At 43.7% G+C, this 22,564-nt stretch overlaps 1 protein-coding gene across 1 annotated transcript; it reads left to right on the top strand.

Annotated features, from left to right (window-relative positions):
- Nucleotides 1-3,316: 3,316 nt before the first annotated feature.
- On the top strand, nt 3,317-22,266 carry LOC110157777 (glycine receptor subunit beta-like). Its single transcript, XM_020922153.2, has 10 exons — nt 3,317-3,441; nt 3,533-3,639; nt 3,734-3,801; nt 5,511-5,737; nt 11,611-11,693; nt 12,167-12,304; nt 12,740-12,892; nt 15,582-15,730; nt 16,174-16,323; nt 21,973-22,266. Exons 1-10 carry the CDS (start codon nt 3,317-3,319, stop codon nt 22,264-22,266), a joined length of 1,494 nt encoding a protein of 497 aa, XP_020777812.2.
- The last annotated feature ends 298 nt before the right edge of the window (nt 22,267-22,564 follow it).

Below are 22,564 nucleotides of genomic sequence, written 5' to 3'. Positions count from 1 at the left end.
CTGTGTCAGACCGGTCCGGCGCAAAGTTAGGCTCCGGTTTTGTGCCCGTGCTCAGCCCCGGTTGACCTGACTGGAGTCCGGGGGGTGTAGTTAGGTGCTCGGGTCTCGGAGCTCAGAGCGTGTCCGGGGTGGTCCGGGGTGTGTTCGGTGTGTGTTCGGTGCGCAGTAGTCCGGTACCGTAAGCAGCAGCGCCCCCTTCTCTGCCCCCCCTGCTCCGGTAGAGCGCGTTTGTCCGGGACACGTGCGGGGCTCGTATGTCACTGTCACTTTAGGCCAATGAGCAGAGCGCGTGAGTCTCACAGGAGCAGCGTTTTACCATTTGGTGCATTGTTCAATCTCTCAGGCTGCGGCCACAGCTGCCGCGGGACAGCCGGGAACAGCGCGAGCACGCGCACACGCACGGGACTGTTGTTTAATCTGCTCGTCTGGGCTGAAGTGTTGGAAATGATCTGGAGAATCATTGGTTTCGTCTGAAAATAACGAATTATTTTACGAATCTCGGGATGATCCGAAAGCTCAAATTCAAAATGGTCTTTCTGCCCCTCTCTACTCACTCCCTCTCTCTCCTCTTCCTCCATCCTCTCCTACTCTTCTCTTTCTCCTCTCCATCTCCTTGTCTCCCTCCCTCTCTTCCTCCCATCTCCCCCTCATTCTTTATCTCTCTTCACCTCTTTCCCTCTCTCTCCCTCTCTTTTCTGCTCTCTTTCTCACTCTCTCCTCTCTCTCCTTCTTTCTCCTCTCTCTCCCGCTCATTCTTCTGCTTTTTCTCTCTCCCTCTCTCCTTCTCTCCCCCTCTCTTCTGCTTTCTCTCCCCCTCACCCTCCTTCTCTCCATCTCTCTCCTCTCTCTTCCTCTGTCTCTCCTCTCTCTCTCTCCTTCTCTGTCTCTCTCCCTTCTGCTCTCTCTCCTCTCTCTCTGCCACTTCCTCTGCCCCCCGTCTCTCTCTCCCTCTCTCTCTCCTTCTCTGTCTCTCTCTCGCTCTCTCTCTCTGTGTCTCCCTCCTGCTCTCTCTCCTCTCTCTCTCCCCCTCTCTCTCTCTTTCTCTCTCTCTCCCTCTGTCTCTCTATCTTCTCTCTGTTCCACCTTGTGATGTCATGAAGCTTTCAAGTTAACTGCTTTTAACCTTTCGTTCAGAAGAGATTGACAATTCCAGGAGTGAAATCATCCAGATGATTCTATTGGGGGCTGGAGTTCAAATCACAGCGAGAAAAACGTCGCCTAAATGTGCAGGTTTGTGTGTTTTATTCGTGTGAATGAAACAAAACACAACTCCACGTCTGAGGAAACAAGAGGTAACATGGATCATGGGCCCATCGCTAGAATCATTTGGATCATTTCAGCCCTGGAATTGCCAATGTCTACTGAACTAAAGATTAAAGAGAGCTGTTGAATTGAAAACTACCACTATATGACATTACCAGGTGGAACAGAGCATTTTGAGCCTTGGAGATGTAGACAGATTAATAATAAACATTTGCGAATGAAACAAAACAGAACTCTGCTTATGTTTATTCAAACAGGGCTAAAAGCTCATGAGAGTCCGTGTTGTGTAATATAGGACCTTTAACAATCATTGTAGGTGTAAAATAAGACTAAGCTGATGTTTGACTGTAGCTGCAGCGAGTTTGCCTGTCTCCATCACCGTCTCTGTGTGTCATTGTGCTCGGGCCAAGGTTAGGTCTCGTGCTCTGGAGACACTTTAACGCTCAGTCATTACCAGTGCCCATCAGGATCTGTCCTCTGAGCCCTCTGCACATACATCATCATCGTTTCACTCGCACGCTCCACACACAGCTGAACCCTTTATGCACACCATCCCATACTGCCTTTTCCACCAGATGCCCTGTCACATTTATGGAAGTGGACTGGGCTCTGTGGTAAATGGGTAAGGTCAAAACGGACTTCTGTGAGCTTTAAGTCGTGTTAGAATGGTGTTACCTCCCCAAAACATACCTGGAGTTATGTTATGTTTCACTCACATCTTTGAGGTTTATTAGCCTGTCTATTAGTGTATTTACATCTCCAAAACTCAAAATGCTCTGTTCCATCTTGTGATGTCATGCAGTGGTAGCTCTCTTGACCTTTTACATAACAGTTCCTTGTACCTTTCGTGCAGTAGAGACTGGCAATTCCATGGGCTGAAATCATTCAAATGATTCTAATGAAGGTGCATGGAGTCCAAAAATGCAGTGGAGCACTTCCTATATTAACACATGACATCACAATGTGGAACAGAGTGATTTCCTTTTGAGAGAGAGTCTGTTCCAGGTCAGCTGTGACAAGTGTGACATAAATATGTGTAGAACATCAGTCCTTCAGGTAGAATCCAATGCAAAGGAGAAATTCAGTTTGTCAAGACTTGTTTACAGTTACTGTAAACTGTCCACCAGCATCTGACCAGAACTGAAGCATGGATGAGCTCTGAAACATTTTCAACCTAAATAAACATTTGTTTGACAAACTGAATTTCTCCTTTGTTGTGGCGCTAATGAATCATGCACAAAATTGTTTCAGAAAGGCATTACAAGTACAAGTGAACCTGTGTCAGCAGAGCCTTAACCTGCACATAGAGACACGTCCGATTTTGTCTCATTCTCAGTATATGGACTGAGAACCTCAAGAGCTGCAGAGGCTGCACTAGCACTGACTCATGACTGGTGCAGGTGCTGGGGTTTAGGCAGTGACCGTTCAGATCAGACAACTTTCTGCTTTCTGATTGAATCGTCTTGAAAAACACATTCACCTTCAGAGCCTCACCTTCACATATGTAACAGCAAAGGAGCTGGGAGCCTATCTGACCAGCAGGGGGTGCTGCTCACCTGCCTTACAAGGCTCAGAATGTAGGACTTCGGTCTTAACAGCTGTGAGACAAAATTACATTTTATAGTTTCAGTTGGTTGGAATTTTCATGTCATTTTCATATATTGCTGGATTATAAACTGTAGGGAATTCTGTATCACCATAGCAACACACCAGAACACCCAGCACAAACACGACCTGTCAAAAGTTTTACACACACCCTTATTCAGTGTGTTTTTTTTCTTTATGTTTACTACTTTCTAGATTTTATAAACATACAGAAGGCCTCAAATATATGGGGCTTATTGAATTATGTAGAAACAAAGTGAAATAAATTAACTACATATTTTTTATATTTTATATCCAAGTCCTCAAAGTGTCTGTCCTTTACTTTTTTTTAGGGTCTGTGTTTAGTATGTTTTGAAGAGTTACGTAAAAGAGTAATACAAGCAGATGTAGAACTGAACCTGCCTTCACCTTGTTCCTGAAACTCCGCCCGCGGTGTATTGAAGGCATGATGGCTGTCAGGCACTCCTTGGTCCTCCTCCTGCTTCTCGGACTTTGCTGCACTGACCTAACCTGGGCCAAAGAGGGCAAGTCTGCCAAGAAGGGCAAGAAGGGCAAGAAGGTGGTGTGTCCCGCGTAAGTACTTTCTAGTCCTTTTAGCTGACAGCAGTCATGTGTTTGAGGGGCTGCACAGAAAACAAGGACATCACATACATGCTCTTTACAGTCAGCTGTCTCCTGAGGACATGGCCCACGTTCCAGCCAACTCCACCTCCAACATCCTTAACCGCCTGATGGTGACCTACGACCCCAGGATCAGGCCCAACTTCCAGGGTAGGTACTTGAAGTCATCACCAGCAGAGACTACAGGAGGAATGCAACAGTAAAGTAAATGGACTAACTCATGCAGTAACTGTTTCCCTTGCAGGAATCCCAGTGGAATCCAAAGTCAATATCTTCATCAACAGTTTTGGCTCTATCCAGGAGACCACCATGGTGAGTGTGGGGACAGACCTCTGCAAACCCGTGTTCATTCTCAGACGCTGCCCAAAAGGAAGGAGGTTAAATTCCTCAAAGAGTGGGTGCTCAGGCCTCTACATTATTTGTTGGACCTTGCAAATCCCCCTTCTGCTGTAGATGTTCTGCAGCTGGGACTGCTATAAGCCTTTACCTGCCACTTTGACCAACCAAGCCAAACGATTTCAACTAGACACAGAGAGGGCCCCGAACCAACAGACAATACAAAATGCAAAAATAAATTAAATAAAACTCTGACAAAAAAGGGTCATAAGGACATTGCTGATGTTAAAAGAATATATTTTCCTTAAAAAGAACAGTCTTTTCTGCACTTTCTTACAGATGACATCAGTGTACAATTCAAAGTGTAGGACACTGTCAATAATTGTCCTTAGATATTTATATTCAGAGACAAATTCAACTTCTTTTCCCTGAATTACAGAATGCTGCTTTCTGCTTTCTGATTGGATAATCGTATTGAGAAACAAAATACCAAATTACTTGACCACAGTGGTGGGGCGTCAAGGCCGGCAAGTTCTTCTCTGCTGGCCTTAAAAAATTTCTGAATGACAGACTGATGTTAATTACATTACATGTAAATAATTCCAAATGGTCTGTCCTCTTCCTTTCAGAGCTTTTCCGATGCTTGTGCAGCTTCCACACACGTATTTTCATATTAAAGCATTTGACCAATCACATTTCAGCCGTCACTTGTTGCTAGGCAGAGTCAAAGTCAAAGAAGTGTCCCTGAGGCCTTCACAATCTGTTCTGCAGGAACTCGAACACAAAATAAATGTTCATGAAACTGTTCTTTCAACCAATCAAATTTTGAGTTGGTGTCACCAGGGCCTTCTAGCAGTGAATGATGTCACTTGGATTCAGAGCCGTGATTGGACAGTCAGAGAGAGAACCAGCCAAAGCAGCAAACTGCATCTGTAGTGGAACTAAACCAGGACTAAACCAGGACTAAACCAGGTCTAAACCAGGACTAAACCAGGTCTAAACCAGGACTAAACCAGGACTAATCTTGGACTTGAGAGAGAGCAAGAGAGAGAGAAAGAGACTACAAAGTGTGAACAATGTGGAGCAGTGTGGCGCCCTGGCCCCGGCGTGGTCCTTTCGCCTCCGGTCACCCGACAGTCTGCGCGGGCGCACCTTCGGGCCAGTCCCAACAAACAGTCCTGTTCTGGTTTAGTTCTGGTTTAGTCCTGGTTTAGTTCTGGTTTAGTTCTGGTTTAGTCCTGGTTTAGCACCCCAGCGCTCCTCACTTCTTCTCTGTGCACCTTGCACCCCCCTTTCTCACTTCTCCGTGCACGAAATCTCCACGGCTCCTTATACTGTGTTTCTGTAGAATAAGATTCTTTTATAATCATAAAACTGTTATTGAGGAGTGGATTGTTTCAAATGGAGCACCACTGAAGGCCTAGGTGTGAAATGCACGCTCCAACACTGCATGACCATTATGGCCAGTGTTTTTGTAACTAAGAATAAATCAACATGACAGTTGTTGCCAGTAAAAACTATATTTATTTAACATGTTGACCTCGTATCTTGGGACACAGGTATGTAAATCTTTCATATGGATCATTTAATGCTCCTGATTTGCTTTAAAATGTGCACTGAACATTGATCTTGATTTGAAGTCATATTCACTAAAGCCAATGCTCATGCTCATACTGTGTTGTCAGGACTACCGTGTGAACATCTTTCTGCGTCAGCGCTGGAATGACCCGCGCCTCCGCCTGCCCACGGACTTCAAGAGCGACGCCCTCACCGTGGACCCCAAGATGTTCCAGTGTCTGTGGAAACCAGACCTGTTCTTCGCCAACGAGAAGAACGCCAACTTCCACGACGTCACCCAGGACAACATCCTGCTCTTCATCTTCAGGAACGGAGACGTGCTCATCAGTATGAGGTATGTCTGTGTGTGTGTGTGTCTGTGTGTAAGGGGGAAGGGGGAAACTGTGGATGAGTAGTTCTGGTGGAGAAGTGGGTGAGTAGGCTTCATGTGGATGAATAGGTCTTATGTGCATGAGAAGGCCCTGTGTAAATGGAAGACGTGTTCTGGTGTGTTCTGGTGTGTGTTCTTGTGTGTGTTCTGGTGTGTGTTCTTGTGTGTGTTCTTGTGTGTGTTCTGATGTGTGTTCTTGTGTGTGTTCTTGTGTGTGTTCTGGTGTGTGCTCTTGTGTGTGTTCTTGTGTGTGTTCTTGTGTGTGTTCTGATGTGTGTTCTGGTGTGTGTTCTGGTGTGTGTTCTTGTGTGTGTTCTTGTGTGTGCTCTTGTGTGTGTTCTTGTGTGTGTTCTGGTGTGTGTTCTTGTGTGTGTTCTGGTGTGTGTTCTGGTGTGTGTTCTGGTGTGTGTTCTTGTGTGTGTTTCTTGGTGTGTGTTCTGGTGTGTGTTCTGGTGTGTGTTCTGGTGTGTGTTCTGGTGTGTGTTCTTGTGTGTGTTCTGGTGTGTGTTCTGGTGTGTGTTCTGGTGTGTGTTCTGGTGTGTGTTCTGATGTGTGTTCTGTGTGTGTTCTTGTGTGTGTTCTTGTGTGTGTTCTGTGTGTGTTCTTGTGTGTGTTCTTGTGTGTGTTCTTGTGTGTGTTCTTGTGTGTGTTCTGGTGTGTGTTCTTGTGTGTGTTCTGATGTGTGTTCTGTGTGTGTTCTTGTGTGTGTTCTGGTGTGTGTTCTGATGTGTGTTCTTGTGTGTGTTCTGGTGTGTGTTCTTGTGTGTGTTCTTGTGTGTGTTCTTGTGTGTGTTCTGGTGTGTGTTGTCTTGTGTGTGTTCTTGTGTGTGTTCTGTGTGTGTTCTGGTGTGTTTCTTGTGTGTGTCTTGTGTGTGTGTGTTCTTGTGTGTTCTTGTGTGTGTTCTGGTGTGTGTTCTGATGTGTGTTTCTTGTGTGTGTTCTTGTGTGTGTTCTGGTGTGTGTTCTTGTGTGTGTTCTTGTGTGTGTTTCTGTGTGTGTGTGTCTTGTGTGTGTGTTCTTGTGTGTGTTCTGATGTGTGTTCTTGTGTGTGTTCTTGTGTGTGTTCTGTGTGTGTGTCTGGTGTGTGTTCTTGTGTGTGTTCTGGTGTGTGTCTGTGTGTGTTCTTGTGTGTGTTCTGGTGTGTGTTCTGTGTGTGTTCTTGTGTGTGTTCTGTGTGTGTTCTTGTGTGTGTTCTTGTGTGTGTTCTTGTGTGTGTTCTTGTGTGTGTTCTGGTGTGTGTTCTTGTGTGTGTTCTGTGTGTGTGTGTTCTTGTGTGTGTTCTGATGTGTGTTCTTGTGTGTGTTCTTGTGTGTGTTCTTGTGTGTGTTCTTGTGTGTGTGTTCTTGTGTGTGTTCTGTGTGTGTTCTGGTGTGTTCTGTGTCTTGTGTGTGTTCTGATGTGTGTTCTTGTGTGTGTTTGTGTCTTGTGTGTGTTCTGATGTGTGTTCTTGTGTGTGTTCTTGTGTGTGTTCTGATGTGTGTTCTTGTGTGTGTTCTTGTGTGTGTTCTGATGTGTGTTCTGGTGTGTGTTCTTGTGTGTGTTCTGGTGTGTGTTCTGATGTGTGTTCTTGTGTGTGTTCTGGTGTGTGTTCTGATGTGTGTTCTTGTGTGTGTTCTGGTGTGTGTTCTGTGTGTGTGTGTGTGTTCTTGTGTGTGTTCTTGTGTGTGTTCTGGTGTGTGTTCTTGTGTGTGTTCTGTGTGTGTTCTGTGTGTGTTCTGATGTGTGTTCTTGTGTGTGTTCTTGTGTGTGTTCTTGTGTGTGTTCTTGTGTGTGTTCTGGTGTGTGTTCTGGTGTGTGTTCTTGTGTGTGTGTGTGTGTTCTGTGTGTGTTCTTGTGTGTGTTCTGTGTGTGTGTGTGTGTTCTTGTGTGTGTTCTTGTGTGTGTTCTGGTGTGTGTTCTGGTGTGTGTTCTTGTGTGTGTTCTGATGTGTGTTCTTGTGTGTGTTCTTGTGTGTGTTCTGATGTGTGTTCTTGTGTGTGTTCTTGTGTGTGTTCTGATGTGTGTTCTTGTGTGTGTTCTTGTGTGTGTTCTGATGTGTGTTCTGATGTGTGTTCTGATGTGTGTTCTGGTGTGTGTTCTTGTGTGTGTTCTGGTGTGTGTTCTGATGTGTGTTCTTGTGTGTGTTCTGTGTGTGTTCTGATGTGTGTTCTTGTGTGTGTTCTTGTGTGTGTTCTTGTGTGTGTTCTGTGTGTGTGTGTCTTGTGTGTCTGTGTGTGTGTGTGTGTGTCTTGTGTGTGTTCTTGTGTGTGTTCTGATGTGTGTTCTTGTGTGTGTTCTGATGTGTGTTCTTGTGTGTGTTCTGATGTGTGTTCTTGTGTGTGTTCTGGTGTGTGTTCTTGTGTGTGTTCTGATGTGTGTTCTTGTGTGTGTTCTGGTGTGTGTTCTGGTGTGTGTTCTTGTGTGTGTTCTGTGTGTGTTCTTGTGTGTGTTCTGGTGTGTGTTCTTGTGTGTGTTCTGGTGTGTGTTCTGGTGTGTGTTCTGATGTGTGTTCTTGTGTGTGTTCTGATGTGTGTTCTTGTGTGTGTTCTTGTGTGTGTTCTGATGTGTGTTCTGGTGTGTGTTCTTGTGTGTGTTCTTGTGTGTGTTCTTGTGTGTGTTCTGATGTGTGTTCTTGTGTGTGTTCTTGTGTGTGTTCTTGTGTGTGTTCTGTGTGTGTTCTGTGTGTGTTCTTGTGTGTGTTCTGGTGTGTGTTCTGGTGTGTGTTCTTGTGTGTGTTCTGATGTGTGTTCTTGTGTGTGTTCTTGTGTGTGTTCTTGTGTGTGTTCTGATGTGTGTTCTTGTGTGTGTTCTGATGTGTGTTCTTGTGTGTGTTCTGATGTGTGTTCTTGTGTGTGTTCTGATGTGTGTTCTGGTGTGTGTTCTGGTGTGTGTTCTTGTGTGTGTTCTTGTGTGTGTTCTTGTGTGTGTTCTGGTGTGTGTTCTGATGTGTGTTCTGTGTGTGTGTGTGTTCTGGTGTGTGTTCTTGTGTGTTCTGTGTCTTGTGTGTGTGTGTGTTCTTGTGTGTGTTCTTGTGTGTGTTCTGTGTGTGTGTGTGTGTTCTGATGTGTGTTCTTGTGTGTGTTCTGATGTGTGTTCTGGTGTGTTTCTTGTGTGTGTGTGTGTTCTGTGTGTGTTCTGGTGTGTGTTCTTGTGTGTGTGTCTTGTGTGTGTTCTTGTGTGTGTTCTGGTGTGTGTTCTGTGTGTGTGTTCTGTGTGTGTGTGTCTGATGTGTGTTTCTTGTGTGTTGTGTCTTGTGTGTGTGTCTTGTGTGTGTTCTGATGTGTGTTCTTGATGTGTGTTCTTGTGTGTGTTCTTGTGTGTGTGTGTCTGTGTGTGTTCTGTGTGTGTTCTGTGTGTGTTCTTGTGTGTGTTCTTGATGTGTGTTCTTGTGTGTGTTCTTGTGTGTGTTCTTGTGTGTGTTCTTGTGTGTGTGTGTGTGTGCTTGTGTGTGTTCTGATGTGTGTTTCTTGTGTGTGTGTGTGTGTCTTGTGTGTGTTCTGTGTGTGTTCTTGTGTGTGTGTGTCTTGTGTGTGTTCTGGTGTGTGTGTGTGTTCTTGTGTGTGTTCTGATGTGTGTTCTTGTGTGTTCTTGTGTGTTCTGTGTGTGTGTGTGTTCTTGTGTGTGTGTCTGATGTGTGTTCTTGTGTGTGTGTCTTGTGTGTGTTCTGTGTGTGTTCTTGTGTGTGTTCTGGTGTGTGTTCTTGTGTGTGTGTGTGTTCTTGTGTGTGTGTGTGTTCTGTGTGTGTTCTTGTGTGTTCTGTGTGTGTTCTTGTGTGTGTGTGTCTGGTGTGTGTGTCTGATGTGTGTTCTGTGTGTGTTCTTGTGTGTGTGTGTCTTGTGTGTTTCTGTGTGTGTGTTCTTGTGTGTGTGTGTCTGGTGTGTGTTCTTGTGTGTGTGTGTCTTGTGTGTGTTCTTGTGTGTGTGTGTGTTCTTGTGTGTGTGTCTTGTGTGTGTTCTTGTGTGTGTGTGTGTTCTTGTGTGTGTTCTGTGTGTGTGTGTGTGTTCTGTGTGTGTGTGTGTCTTGTGTGTGTTCTGATGTGTGTTCTTGTGTGTGTTCTGGTGTGTGTTCTTGTGTGTTCTGTTCTTGGTTGTGTGTCTGTGTGTGTGTGTGTTCTGATGTGTGTTCTTGTGTGTGTTGTGTGTCTGGTGTGTGTTCTTGTGTGTGTTCTGATGTGTGTGTGTGTCTGTGTGTTTCTGTTCTGTGTGTGTGTTCTGTGTGTGTGTGTGTCTTGTGTGTGTTCTTGTGTGTGTGTGTGTTCTGTGTGTGTTCTTGTGTGTGTTCTTGTGTGTGTGTGTGTGTTCTTGTGTGTGTTCTTGTGTGTGTTCTGTGTGTGTTCTTGTGTGTGTTCTGATGTGTGTTCTTGTGTGTGTTCTGGTGTGTGTTTTGTGTGTGTTCTGTGTGTGTGTGTCTTGTGTGTGTGTCTGATGTGTGTTCTCTGTGTGTGTTCTTGTGTGTGTTCTGATGTGTGTTCTTGTGTGTGTTCTGATGTGTGTTCTTGTGTGTGTTCTGATGTGTGTTCTTGTGTGTGTTCTGATGTGTGTTCTTGTGTGTGTTCTGATGTGTGTTCTTGTGTGTGTTCTGATGTGTGTTCTTGTGTGTGTTCTGATGTGTGTTCTTGTGTGTGTTCTGATGTGTGTTCTTGTGTGTGTTCTGATGTGTGTGTGTGTTCTTGTGTGTGTGTCTTGATGTGTGTGTTCTTGTGTGTGTGTCTGTGTGTGTGTTCTGGTGTGTTCTTGTGTGTGTTCTGGTGTGTGTGTGTGTCTTGTGTGTGTGTTCTGGTGTGTGTTCTTGTGTGTGTTCTGTGTGTGTGTGTGTGTCTTGTGTGTGTTCTGTGTGTGTTCTTGTGTGTGTGTGTCTGATGTGTGTTCTGATGTGTGTTCTTGTGTGTGTTCTGATGTGTGTTTTCTGATGTGTGTTCTGTGTGTGTGTGTGTTCTTGTGTGTGTGTGTGTGTGTGTGTTCTTGTGTGTGTTCTGATGTGTGTTCTGTTCTTGTGTGTGTTTCTGGTGTGTGTTCTTGTGTGTGTTCTTGTGTGTGTGTCTTGTGTGTGTTGTGTGTGTTCTGTGTGTGTTTCTTGTGTGTGTTCTGATGTGTGTGTGTGTCTTGTGTGTGTGTTCTGATGTGTGTTCTTGTGTGTGTGTGTGCTGTGTGTGTTCTTGTGTGTGTTCTTGTGTGTGTTCTTGTGTGTGTTCTGGTGTGTGTTCTTGTGTGTGTTCTGTGTGTGTTCTTGTGTGTGTTCTTGTGTGTGTTCTGATGTGTGTTCTTGTGTGTGTTCTGATGTGTGTTCTTGTGTGTGTTCTGTGTGTGTGTGTGTGTTCTTGTGTGTGTTCTTGTGTGTGTTCTTGTGTGTGTTGTTCTGATGTGTGTGTGTCTTGTGTGTGTGTTCTGATGTGTGTTCTTGTGTGTGTGTTCTGTGTGTGTGTGTGTGTGTGTGTTTCTGTGTGTGTTCTGATGTGTGTGTGTCTTGTGTGTGTTCTAGTGTGTGTTCTTGTGTGTGTTCTTGTGTTGTGTGTGTTCTTGTGTGTGTGTGTGTGTTCTGTGTGTGTGTGTGTTCTTGTGTGTGTTCTGGTGTGTGTTCTTGTGTGTGTTCTTGATGTGTGTTCTTGTGTGTGTGTGTTGTTCTGTGTGTGTGTGTGTGTTCTTGTGTGTGTTCTGTGTGTGTGTGTCTTGTGTGTGTTCTGATGTGTGTTCTTGTGTGTGTTCTTGTGTGTGTTCTTGTGTGTGTTCTGGTGTGTGTTCTAGTGTGTGTTCTTGTGTGTGTTCTGATGTGTGTTCTTGTGTGTGTTCTGGTGTGTGTTCTTGTGTGTGTTCTGGTGTGTGTTCTTGTGTGTGTTCTAGTGTGTGTTCTTGTGTGTGCAGGCTCTCAGTGACCCTGTCCTGTCCCCTGGACCTCACCCTCTTCCCTATGGACACACAGTTCTGCAAGATGCAACTGGAGAGCTGTGAGTAACTCCACTGGGACACTTCTGTGTACTACTACTACTACTACTACTACTACTACTACTACTACTACTATTACTACTACTGAGAGAGAGAGACAGACAAACATACAGAGAAGAAGGAGAAAGAAAAAGTGAGAAAGACAGAGAGAGACAGACAGAAGAGAGAAGAAGAGAGTGAGAGACAGACAGAGAAGAGGGTTGACTGTAATACTGTCAGAGTTGGCACGCCATGATGGATTCTAGTGACAAGAATGATGCAATATCACAAGAATCCATCTGGCTGTGCAAGGTGATCCAGGTGAGCCAGGGATGGTCCAGTGATCAAATTTTGTGAACGGCCCTGAGTGACGAGGAGACAGAGTGCAGAGAGGAGAGATGGACAGAGGCAAAAAATGAGACAAGAGAGAGACTGAAAAGAGAGAGACAGAAAGAGTAACTAAGTGTGTGTGTGTGTATATGTGTGTGTGTTGCAGTCGGATACACCACTCGGGAGCTGGTGTTCATGTGGCAGTCAGACCCGGTGCAGATGGATGAGATCTCCCTGCCCCAGTTCGACATCCGCCAAGAGGACATCAAGTACGGCAACTGCACCAAGTACTACCAGGGCACAGGTCAGTACTGCATCAGGTACTACAGCAAGTACTAGCAGGACACAGGTCAGTACTGCATCAGGTACTACAGCAAGTACTACCAGGACACAGGTCAGTACTGCATCAGGTACTACAGCAAGTACTACCAGGACACAGGTCAGTACTGCATCAAGTACTACAGCAAGTACTACCAGGGCACAGGTAAGTACTACATCAGGTACTACAGCAACTACTACCAGGGCACAGGTAAATACTACATTAGGTACTACAGCAAATACTACCAGGGCACAGGTAAATACTACATTAGGTACTACAGCAAGTACTACCAGGGCACAGGTAAATACTACATTAGGTACTACAGCAAATACTACCAGGGCACAGGTTAGTACTGCAGCAGGTGCTGTACAAAGTAGTGCACAGAGAGGTTGATGACAGATGTGTCTTTTTGTCCTGCAGGACATTACACGTGTGTGGAGGTGATCTTCACTCTGCGTCGGCAGGTGGGCTTCTACATGATGGGTGTGTACGCTCCCACTCTGCTCACCGTGGTCCTGTCCTGGCTCTCCTTCTGGATTAACCCGGATGCCTCGGCTGCTCGAGTGCCCCTGGGTCTGTACTGCACTATTTTAAACTGTGGGGATAAAGGACTAAACAAAACAGGACCAAGGACAGCTAGATGGGACTTACTTTCAAGAGTGTAGAGACCAGAAAACACATGCTTCCATATTATAGTAGTGAGTTAAGGTAAAAAGACAAAGTACATTTTAGAGGTCCTATATTATGCAAAATATACTCAGGTGAGCTTATAATAATAATAAATTATAATATAATTATAGTAATAATAATCCCCTCAAAAACAGACCTGAAGTTGTGTTTTGTTTCTTTCATATGAATGACCCTTTATTTTTAGTCTGTTTACATCTCCAAAGCTCAAACTGCTCTGTTCCACCTTGTGATGTCATGAAGCAGTTTTTCACTTAACAGCTCCTTTTACCTTTTTTCCAACAGAGACTGGAAATTGCACAGCTTGAGTTTAAAAACAGAGTGGAGCACTTCCTGTATTATTACATGACGTCACAAGGTGGAATTTTTTTATTATTTTTTTTGTATCTGAGAGAAGATCTCAGCCGAAATCTGCAGGGTTATTACAACTTATTTGTTTATTTAAAAGTGTAATATATAACATGAAGATGCCCGGAATGTTCCACAGTATGGCATTAAGCATATCTTACTTATTATTTATTTATCCTATTGAGAATGACTTAATAAATGCTTAAGTAATACCCTGAAAAGCTTGCATTTGTAGAGTGGGGTTGCCTCTCCACAGATGTGACCTGTAAGATGGCCTGGTGGCAGTAGACACTGTATGTCTTGCCTCAGTACAGATGTACGGTATAAGCAGCTGTTGAGGTCAAAATAAGTCAGATGTGCACTGTCTGCATCTGATTATAAAGCGTTTTATCCTCTGCTAATCAGGAAGTGTGTGTTACCATTCTAGTTGTTGTTAGTTAGGTCCAGTCAACTGGTAATGGAGGGAAACGGGGGCAGATTTTTGACATTCAAATGTCTCTTATTCAGAAACTAGAGGGACTATTGAAATAAGTAAAGTATCAGAATGTAGGAAAGAGTTACACTCCAACAGGGTCAAGTTAAACCTGTGATATTCTTTCAAGTTGTTGACAAAAAATTTAAAAACTCATGTCGGTAACGGAGGGAATGAAATATGCAGCACTTTTTGGGCAATAAATCCAAACAGTGATAACTCTTGGTTCTCACTTCCATATCCTTAACAAACTGGTTTGAATATTTGCTTCATATAGTTTTCTACCATATGGTACAAGATTAGGTTGAAAAACCTCTTACTTTTTGAGATTTTTTATTAAGAAAGGTCATGTTAATGGAGGGAAAAGTAACGGAGGCAAAATTGTTCAAACAAGTAGAAGGTGCAGGATTTTACATAATTTTTCAACTTTTTTCTTCCAAATACTTAAATATTACTTCACAATGAAAGGAAACTATTTCTATAAAATATGTCAGTCCTTCCAAGCAAATTTTTATCATTTTAAATATTTTTTTTTTGAAAAATCATGTACCTTCATCAACAGTTCAAAGATGGAATAACACAAGATATGATGAAATACATCCATTTATTTACATGATTTGCAGGTCTTTGAAATTTGGGAAATAATTTTTGTTCCATGTTTCATACATGGTCTGTTTAAAACATATGGAACTTTAGAACCAAAAATGGTACAGAAAAAAGGTCAACAGTTTCATAAACTAGAGTACATATGTATCTGTTCAATATATTTTTATATCAGATGCATTAACTTGAATTTTTGGCCTTGTTGTTTACTTCTGCTTGACCAGGCCCAGTGGACACTGCAAAACTTTGCTCTAGTCTCTGCGAATTGTGAAAAGCAATTATAGACTCATTAGGATGCTCAGAGAGAAAGAGAGAGAGAGAGAGAGAGAGGAGAGAAGGAGAAGGAGGGAGAGAGAGAGAGACAGGTAACAGGCAGAAGAGAGAAGGAGAAACACAGAGAGAGAGAGAAACATGCAACAGGCAGAGAAGAGGAGGAGAGAAGGAGAGAGAGAGAGAGAGAGAGAGAGAGAAGAGAAGGAGAAAGAGAGAAAGACAAGAGAGAGAGAGACAGAGGAGAGAAGAAGAGGGAGAGCGATATAGAGAGGAGAGAGAGAGAGAGAGAGAGAGAGAAAGACAGAAGAGAGAAGGAGGGAGGGCGAGAGAGAGAAGAGTGAGAAGAGACACAAGAGAGAATGAGAGAGAGACAGACAGAGGAGGAAAGAAATGACGAGAGAGGAGAGAAGAGAAGGAGAGAAAGAAAGAGAAATAGAGAGTAAGTAAGTAAGAGTATCTTATGGAGTAAGTGTCAGGACTTAACATGAGATGAATAATTTGAAGTGAATGTAATGTAATAATGCACAATCTGGTCATTTCAAGGGACAGACACAAAAATGAGACAAATTAAATCACATATGAAGGAGCAGTGCAAGAAAAAACAAATGTTTTCAGATTGTCAACATAAAGCTTTTGTCACTTTCAGACTCACAGTGAGTACAGTAATCAAACTCAAGTAAGAGTACTGTTACTTCCATAAAATATTACTAAAGTAGGGAATAAATGTATGCTGCTAGAAAAGTACCCATAAAAGTGAAGTAAAGAAAATAATATATTTAAAAAGCTACTCAAGTAATTTTTTTGAGGAGGTAACAATGCTCTAAAATGGCTCAAAGCTCACAAGAGTCCATCTACCCTGTCCCTCTGCTGGTCCCACAGGTATCCTCTCCGTGCTGTCCCTGTCCAGTGAGAGCATGTCTCTGGCCTCACAGCTGCCCAAAGTGTCCTACGTCAAGGCCCTGGACATCTGGCTCATCACCTGCCTCATGTTCGGCTTCCTGTCCCTGGTGGAGTTCGCCGTGGTGCAGGTACATCATCAGGCATGTCCAAACTATGGCTCATGGGCCAAAGGCGGCCCTCAGACAATTTAGTGTTAAACATGCAAATATTTAAATTATTCACTGCACTGAGCACCAGTCTACTGCCCTCGATTAGCCCTGTGCTTTATCTGTGTTTAGATATGTGGCCCACGATGAACAGAGTTTGGACACATGCATACAGACAGACATTATAACTAACAAAAGCATGTGGTCTTTGAGAAATAGAGCATTATTTTGTGTGTGGAAATGTCCCAAACTGCACATATTTATGTAATTCAAATCCAGTGGTGGAAGTGATGACTGGAATGATCCACAGTACGACATGAACTCACCTTTTCTATTCAGGTGTTTCATCGCCATATAGAAATACCTTGACCGGTAACTTGAATGAATATGATGAATAGTTTGTCCTGTTACTTGTGTCTGGGAAGGTCATTCTGAACAGTCCCAAGCTCATTGAAGAGGAGAAGGCCAAAATGGCGACCAAAGAAAAGGCTCTGAAAGAAAAAGAGGGAAAGAAAAACAGCAAGAACACGGTGAACGGGACTGGAGGAACGCCCATCCACGTCAACACACTGCAGGTACGCTCCACACAAGCTCCTGTCTCATACACACACACACACACACACACACGTCAACACACTGCAGGTACGCTCCACACAAGCTCCTGTCTCATACACACACACACACACACACGTCAACACACTGCAGGTACGCTCCACACAAGCTCCTGTCTCATACACACACACACACACACACGTCAACACACTGCAGGTACGCTCCACACAAGCTCCTGTCTCATACACACACACACACACACACACACACACATGTCAACACACTGCAGGTACGCTCCACACAAGCTCCTGTCTCATACACACACACACACACACACACACACTGTCAACACACTGCAGGTACGCTCCACACAAGCTCCTGTCTCATACACACACACACACACACACACGTCAACACACTGCAGGTACGCTCCACACAAGCTCCTGTCTCATACACACACACACACACACACACACGTCAACACACTGCAGGTACGCTCCACACAAGCTCCTGTCTCATACACACACACACACACACACACACACACATGTCAACACACTGCAGGTACGCTCCACACAAGCTCCTGTCTCATACACACACACACACACACACACACATGTCAACACACTGCAGGTACGCTCCACACAAGCTCCTGTCTCATACACACACACACACACACACACACGTCAACACACTGCAGGTACGCTCCACACAAGCTCCTGTCTCATACACACACACACACACACACACATGTCAACACACTGCAGGTACGCTCCACACAAGCTCCTGTCTCATACACACACACACACACACACATGTCAACACACTGCAGGTACGCTCCACACAAGCTCCTGTCTCATACACACACACACACACACACGTCAACACACTGCAGGTACGCTCCACACAAGCTCCTGTCTCATACACACACACACACACACGTCAACACACTGCAGGTACGCTCCACACAAGCTCCTGTCTCATACACACACACACACACACACACACATGTCAACACACACACTGCAGGTACGCTCCACACAAGCTCCTGTCTCATACACACACACACACACACACACACACGTCAACACACTGCAGGTACGCTCCACACAAGCTCCTGTCTCATACACACACACACACACACACACACACACACACGTCAACACACTGCAGGTACGATCCACACACAAGCTCCTGTCTCATACACACACACACACACACACACACACACACACGTCAACACACTGCAGGTACGCTCCACACAAGCTCCTGTCTCATACACACACACACACACACACACACGTCAACAAAATGCAGGTACGCTCCACACAAGCTCCTGTCTCATACACACACACACACACACACGTCAACACACTGCAGGTACGCTCCACACAAGCTCCTGTCTCATACACACACACACACACACACACACACACACACACACGTCAACACACTGCAGGTACGCTCCACACAAGCTCCTGTCTCATACACACACACACACACACACGTCAACACACTGCAGGTACGCTCCACACAAGCTCCTGTCTCATACACACACACACACACACACACGTCAACACACTGCAGGTACGCTCCACACAAGCTCCTGTCTCATACACACACACACACACACACACACGTCAACACACTGCAGGTACGCTCCACACAAGCTCCTGTCTCATACACACACACACACACACGTCAACACACTGCAGGTACGCTCCACACAAGCTCCTGTCTCATACACACACACACACACACACACACACGTCAACACACTGCAGGTACGCTCCACACAAGCTCCTGTCTCATACACACACACACACACACACACGTCAACACACTGCAGGTACGCTCCACACAAGCTCCTGTCTCAGAACAACTCGGGGCATTCCTATGAAACCACTGGTACTCTGCTCTTTCTTCATACTTTTTTTATTTTATTTAATTTGCTACATACAACCAGTGTTGTGGAGTAACAGATTACATGTACTGGAGTTACGTAATCAGAGTACAAATTATGAGTAACTGTACTCAGTTACAGTTACTGTTTCAGTGAGTCGTAGTGGATTACAGTTACTTTGTTGAAATAAATGGATTACACGGTGGCATTTTCACATTTTCACATTTTGGGCTATATACCACTTTTTTTTTTTTTTTTTTTTTTTTTTTCAGTAATTCCACTCATTGCCAGAAACTAAACCAGGTCTAAACCAGGTCTAAACCAGGACTAAAACCAGGTCTAAACTAGTTCTAAACTAGATCTAAACCAGGTCTAAAACAGGTCTAAACCAGGTCTAAACCAGGACTAAACCAGGTCTAAAACCAGGTCTAAACCAGGACTAAACTAGATCTAAACCAGGTCTAAACCAGGACTAAACCAGGTCTAAAACCAGGTCTAAACCAGGTCTAAACCAGGACTAAACCAGGTCTAAAACCAGGTCTAAACCAGGTCTAAACCAGGACTAAACCAGGTCTAAACCAGGATTAAACTAGATCTAAACCAGGTCTAAAACAGGTCTAAACCAGGACTAAACCAGGTCTAAAACCAGGTCTAAACCAGGTCTAAACCAGGACTAAACTAGATCTAAACCAGGTCTAAAACAGGTCTAAACCAGGTCTAAACCAGGACTAAACCAGGTCTAAAACCAGGTCTAAACCAGGACTAAAATCAAATCTAAACTAGATCTAAAACAGGTCTAAACCATCCTAGTATTTGCTTCTCTACAGCAAATCAAGTAATCCAAAGTATTCAGATAACGTTATTCACTTTAAGTAATTTAATGGATTACATTACAAACTACCTTTTGGGGTATGTAATCTGTAATCTGTAGGGGATTACATTTTAAAAGTCACCTTCCCAACACTGGATACAACATGCACATAGACATTAGACAGGACTGGACAATACAATAAGTATAATACGGAACACTACAATACACATGCAGACACTCATGAATTGGTTTATTGCTGAAGAGTGCCTGATAGTGCCTGAGTTTTTGTCTATAGAGGGATTCAAAACAGTATTGAAATCTCCTTCTGTAATGAAAGGTGGAGAGAAGTTTTGAATCAGCGTGGAAAAATATGTATGGTAAAAATCCGGATCATCTTTTGGACCATAAACATTACAGATTATCAATAGATGGTTGTCAGTTAATATATTATTGGCAATTCTATGTGGTATTAATTGCTAATACATAACATATTTACATCACTATGTTATCTTTTGTTGCTTTTAAAAGGTTATTTTTAATGAAAAAGGATGGATAAAGAATGCTTGTGGGCTGAGCCTCGTACATAGGTGCGGGCTCGTATAGATAAGCGTGAGGAGGGTTAGATTATGCTGAGGAGAGATTGCAAAATGACATGCATGATGATGTATAAACGTTTCCCGGACATGTCAGTTTTTTGCTTCCTGTCCTGGGCGTCCTGTTTTTTTTTTTTTTTTTTTTTTTTTAAGTGATGGAAATGTCCGGGTTTTCATTTCCGTTCATTGGGTCATTAAACTGAGCGTCTCTCGTAGCTCTGTGATTCAGAAGGAGCGAGACACAAAGTCGGTCAATCTGCAACATGCTGAACGTGCCGAATGCACATTTAAGGATGACTTGTACAAGAAATTCTCCTTTTTCCATTCCAGTCGGGACAAGTGGGAGGACATGTGCACAGGTTGCGAGGTGAGAGTACAGTGTCCCTCGTTTATCATGGGAGTTACATTCTAAAATAACCCGTGATAGGTGAAATTCATAAAGTAGTCAACTTTATATTTCACAATTATTCTATCTGTTTTAAGGCTGTAAAAGCTCTCACCACACACTTTATACACTTTTCTCAGACAGGACAGGTGCAACACTTTTCACATTCTTCTTAAAACTTATTGCTGCTGTCGTCCTTTTGTTATTTTCCTCCTTCTATATGTAACAAACCAAAGATTCATTTATTCTGTAATGGAGCCTACAGCGCAGAGTCCTGCACGGGTCCATTTTTGAGACCCACACTCGCACAGTACAGCACCACACCCACCTGTTAACCTGAGATTATATCAAACTTTTGTGCTGCCTGTGTCATGGACTGAACCAAGACTAAACCAGGACTAACTTAGGACTGATTCCAGGACTGAAGAGGAGGACTAAACCAGGACTGAACTAGGACTAAACCAGGACTAAACCAGTACTGAAACAGGACTCACTGTCGGGACGGGCTCGGAGGTGACCGCAGGAGAAAGGACCAACCTGGTTCAGCACCTCACGGAGGTAAAAGCATCAATTGCCCGATCGCGCTTTGCAGACAAACTCGCTGTTCTCTCTCTTAAATCCAAGATTAGTCCTGGTTTAGACCTGGTTTAGTCCTGACCCACCCGTGTGTAATTACTACCTGCCTGTAATACGCAATACGCGTTCATACGCTGTAATAAAAAAAAAAAGCATACAAAATTGCACAAAAAAATAAATAAATAAAAAGTTGTGAAAAGGCGACACCGCAAAAGGTGAACCACGATATAGCGAGGGACGACTGTAGCTCCGTGTCAAGGCCCCACCTCCCACCCCCAGTAAGTGTCCAGGTTTTTACAAACGGAAATATGGTCACCCTAGTATAAACCCTCTTCAGACATGTTTTTGATTGAACATGGTAGAAAGCTCCAAAACACTGATATGCATAAAATAAAACCTCCTCTTTAAGTGAAAATCTCCCTCTCCAACAGAACAGCAATATTCACTTCATCTTCTCATCTTCACCACAACCAGTTCACAGGCTCCAGGGGGAGACACTACATTTTCCTTTAAAAAATCCACAATCTTCTTAGCTCAAAGAATGAATGTCTCTACCTTCTAAATTGAAATGATGTGACAAAAATTCCAGTACTCATACATCACCATCACCCTGTGTCAGTGTAGCTTTAACTTCCAAACAATACACGTTGTCTTAAGTCTTTTTATACGTGTGAGTTGGACTTGACTTGACAACTACAGAGTAAGAAAGTTTTTAGAAACATTCATGTAGTTCAGTCCATATGCGATGCAAAAGTCCTATTTATGTTTCATCTGGTCAGTAAATAATGCCTGTCAATTGATTATGTATTTTTGACAATAGAGTCTGTGAGTCTGTGTTTTCAGAAGCGTAATCTTAAATTTTGATTTTGTGACTGTAATTCTTGATGTCGTAACTTTTCAATTTGTAATCTGATGGATAAAATACACACAACACATTTTATATACAACTGGAACGTTTACGAATATTTATTTTATGCTCAACTACAGCTGGATATGCACAGATTTCCTAAATATGCATGGATTTCTATTCTATGCACACAAATATTTCTGAAAGCTTTCTTACTCCAGAGACTAAAACTAGACTAAAAACATTTACCTGGACACAGAATACACACTTCCTCTGTACATTCTAGAAATCTGAGTCTGGTCACCGGTAAACCTTACCAATTTCAGATGGGTGTGATTGACAGGTGGATTAGCCAATCATACAACTATTTGAATCTGACTGGTCGAAGCGTCACAACAGGTACAAGCCGAAAAATCCAACTTTTGTTACTTCTTTTGTTCCCTCTGCATGTTTTTCACAAATGAAATAGTCTGTATTACAGACAGAAACAGACTGAGATATCAATGTGGATAAAGCCCTTGAAAAGCTGTAAATTGTCTTTTGCCTCTGTGTTCTAGGTGGCGGAGAAGCCGTGTAAGAAAGTGTGTACGTCCAAGTCTGACCTGCGCTCCAACGACTTCAGCATCGTGGGCTCTTTACCGCGCGACTTTGAGCTCTCCAACTTTGACTGTTATGGCAAACCCATCGAAGTGGCAGGAGGCCTCAAGGCCCAGAAGAAAGCCAATAAGAAACCAGCCCCACCCAAACCGGTCATCCCCGCAGCAGCAAAACGCATCGACCTGTATGCACGCGCCCTCTTCCCCTTCTCCTTCCTCTTCTTCAACGTGGTCTACTGGTCCATCTATCTATGATGTACATGTGTGGCTCTGACCACACTTGTATGCTCCAGTGTCACATTGTACATTTGAGGACATAGGTTGGGTTCATGCTGTGGAGATGTTCACATTTCAGTTGGAGGGCAGGGCTGAGGGGAAATCTACTGAGGCATGATTTTGACTTCCACTGGTTTATGACATGATGGTTTTATGATAATGTTGTTGGAAATGGAAACAGTGTAGTTGATTAGTTCATGTATCAGGTACGTACAGTGCACACAAAACACTGTCTTTCCTTTGGTTACCACAAAATAGCTCATTTCCACCTGGAGTC

Source organism: Boleophthalmus pectinirostris, unplaced genomic scaffold, assembly GCF_026225935.1.
Source record: "Boleophthalmus pectinirostris isolate CB_2022bp ecotype Guang Dong unplaced genomic scaffold, ASM2622593v1 HiC_scaffold_22, whole genome shotgun sequence".
Classification (NCBI taxonomy): Eukaryota; Metazoa; Chordata; class Actinopteri; order Gobiiformes; family Gobiidae; genus Boleophthalmus; species Boleophthalmus pectinirostris.
Note: the sequence above shows the minus strand (reverse complement) of the source record. Positions and strands in the feature narration are given on the sequence as shown.

Coding starts and splice junctions, on each gene's coding strand:
- LOC110157777 (XM_020922153.2), top strand. CDS start 3,317: ATGGCTGTCAGGCACTCCTTGGTCCTCCTCCTGCTTCTCGGACTTTGC. Junction 5,738..11,610: donor GACGTGCTCATCAGTATGAG/GTATGTCTGTGT, acceptor TTGTGTGTGCAG/GCTCTCAGTGACCCTGTCCT. Junction 12,305..12,739: donor CAAGTACTACCAGGGCACAG/GTCAGTACTGCA, acceptor TTTGTCCTGCAG/GACATTACACGTGTGTGGAG.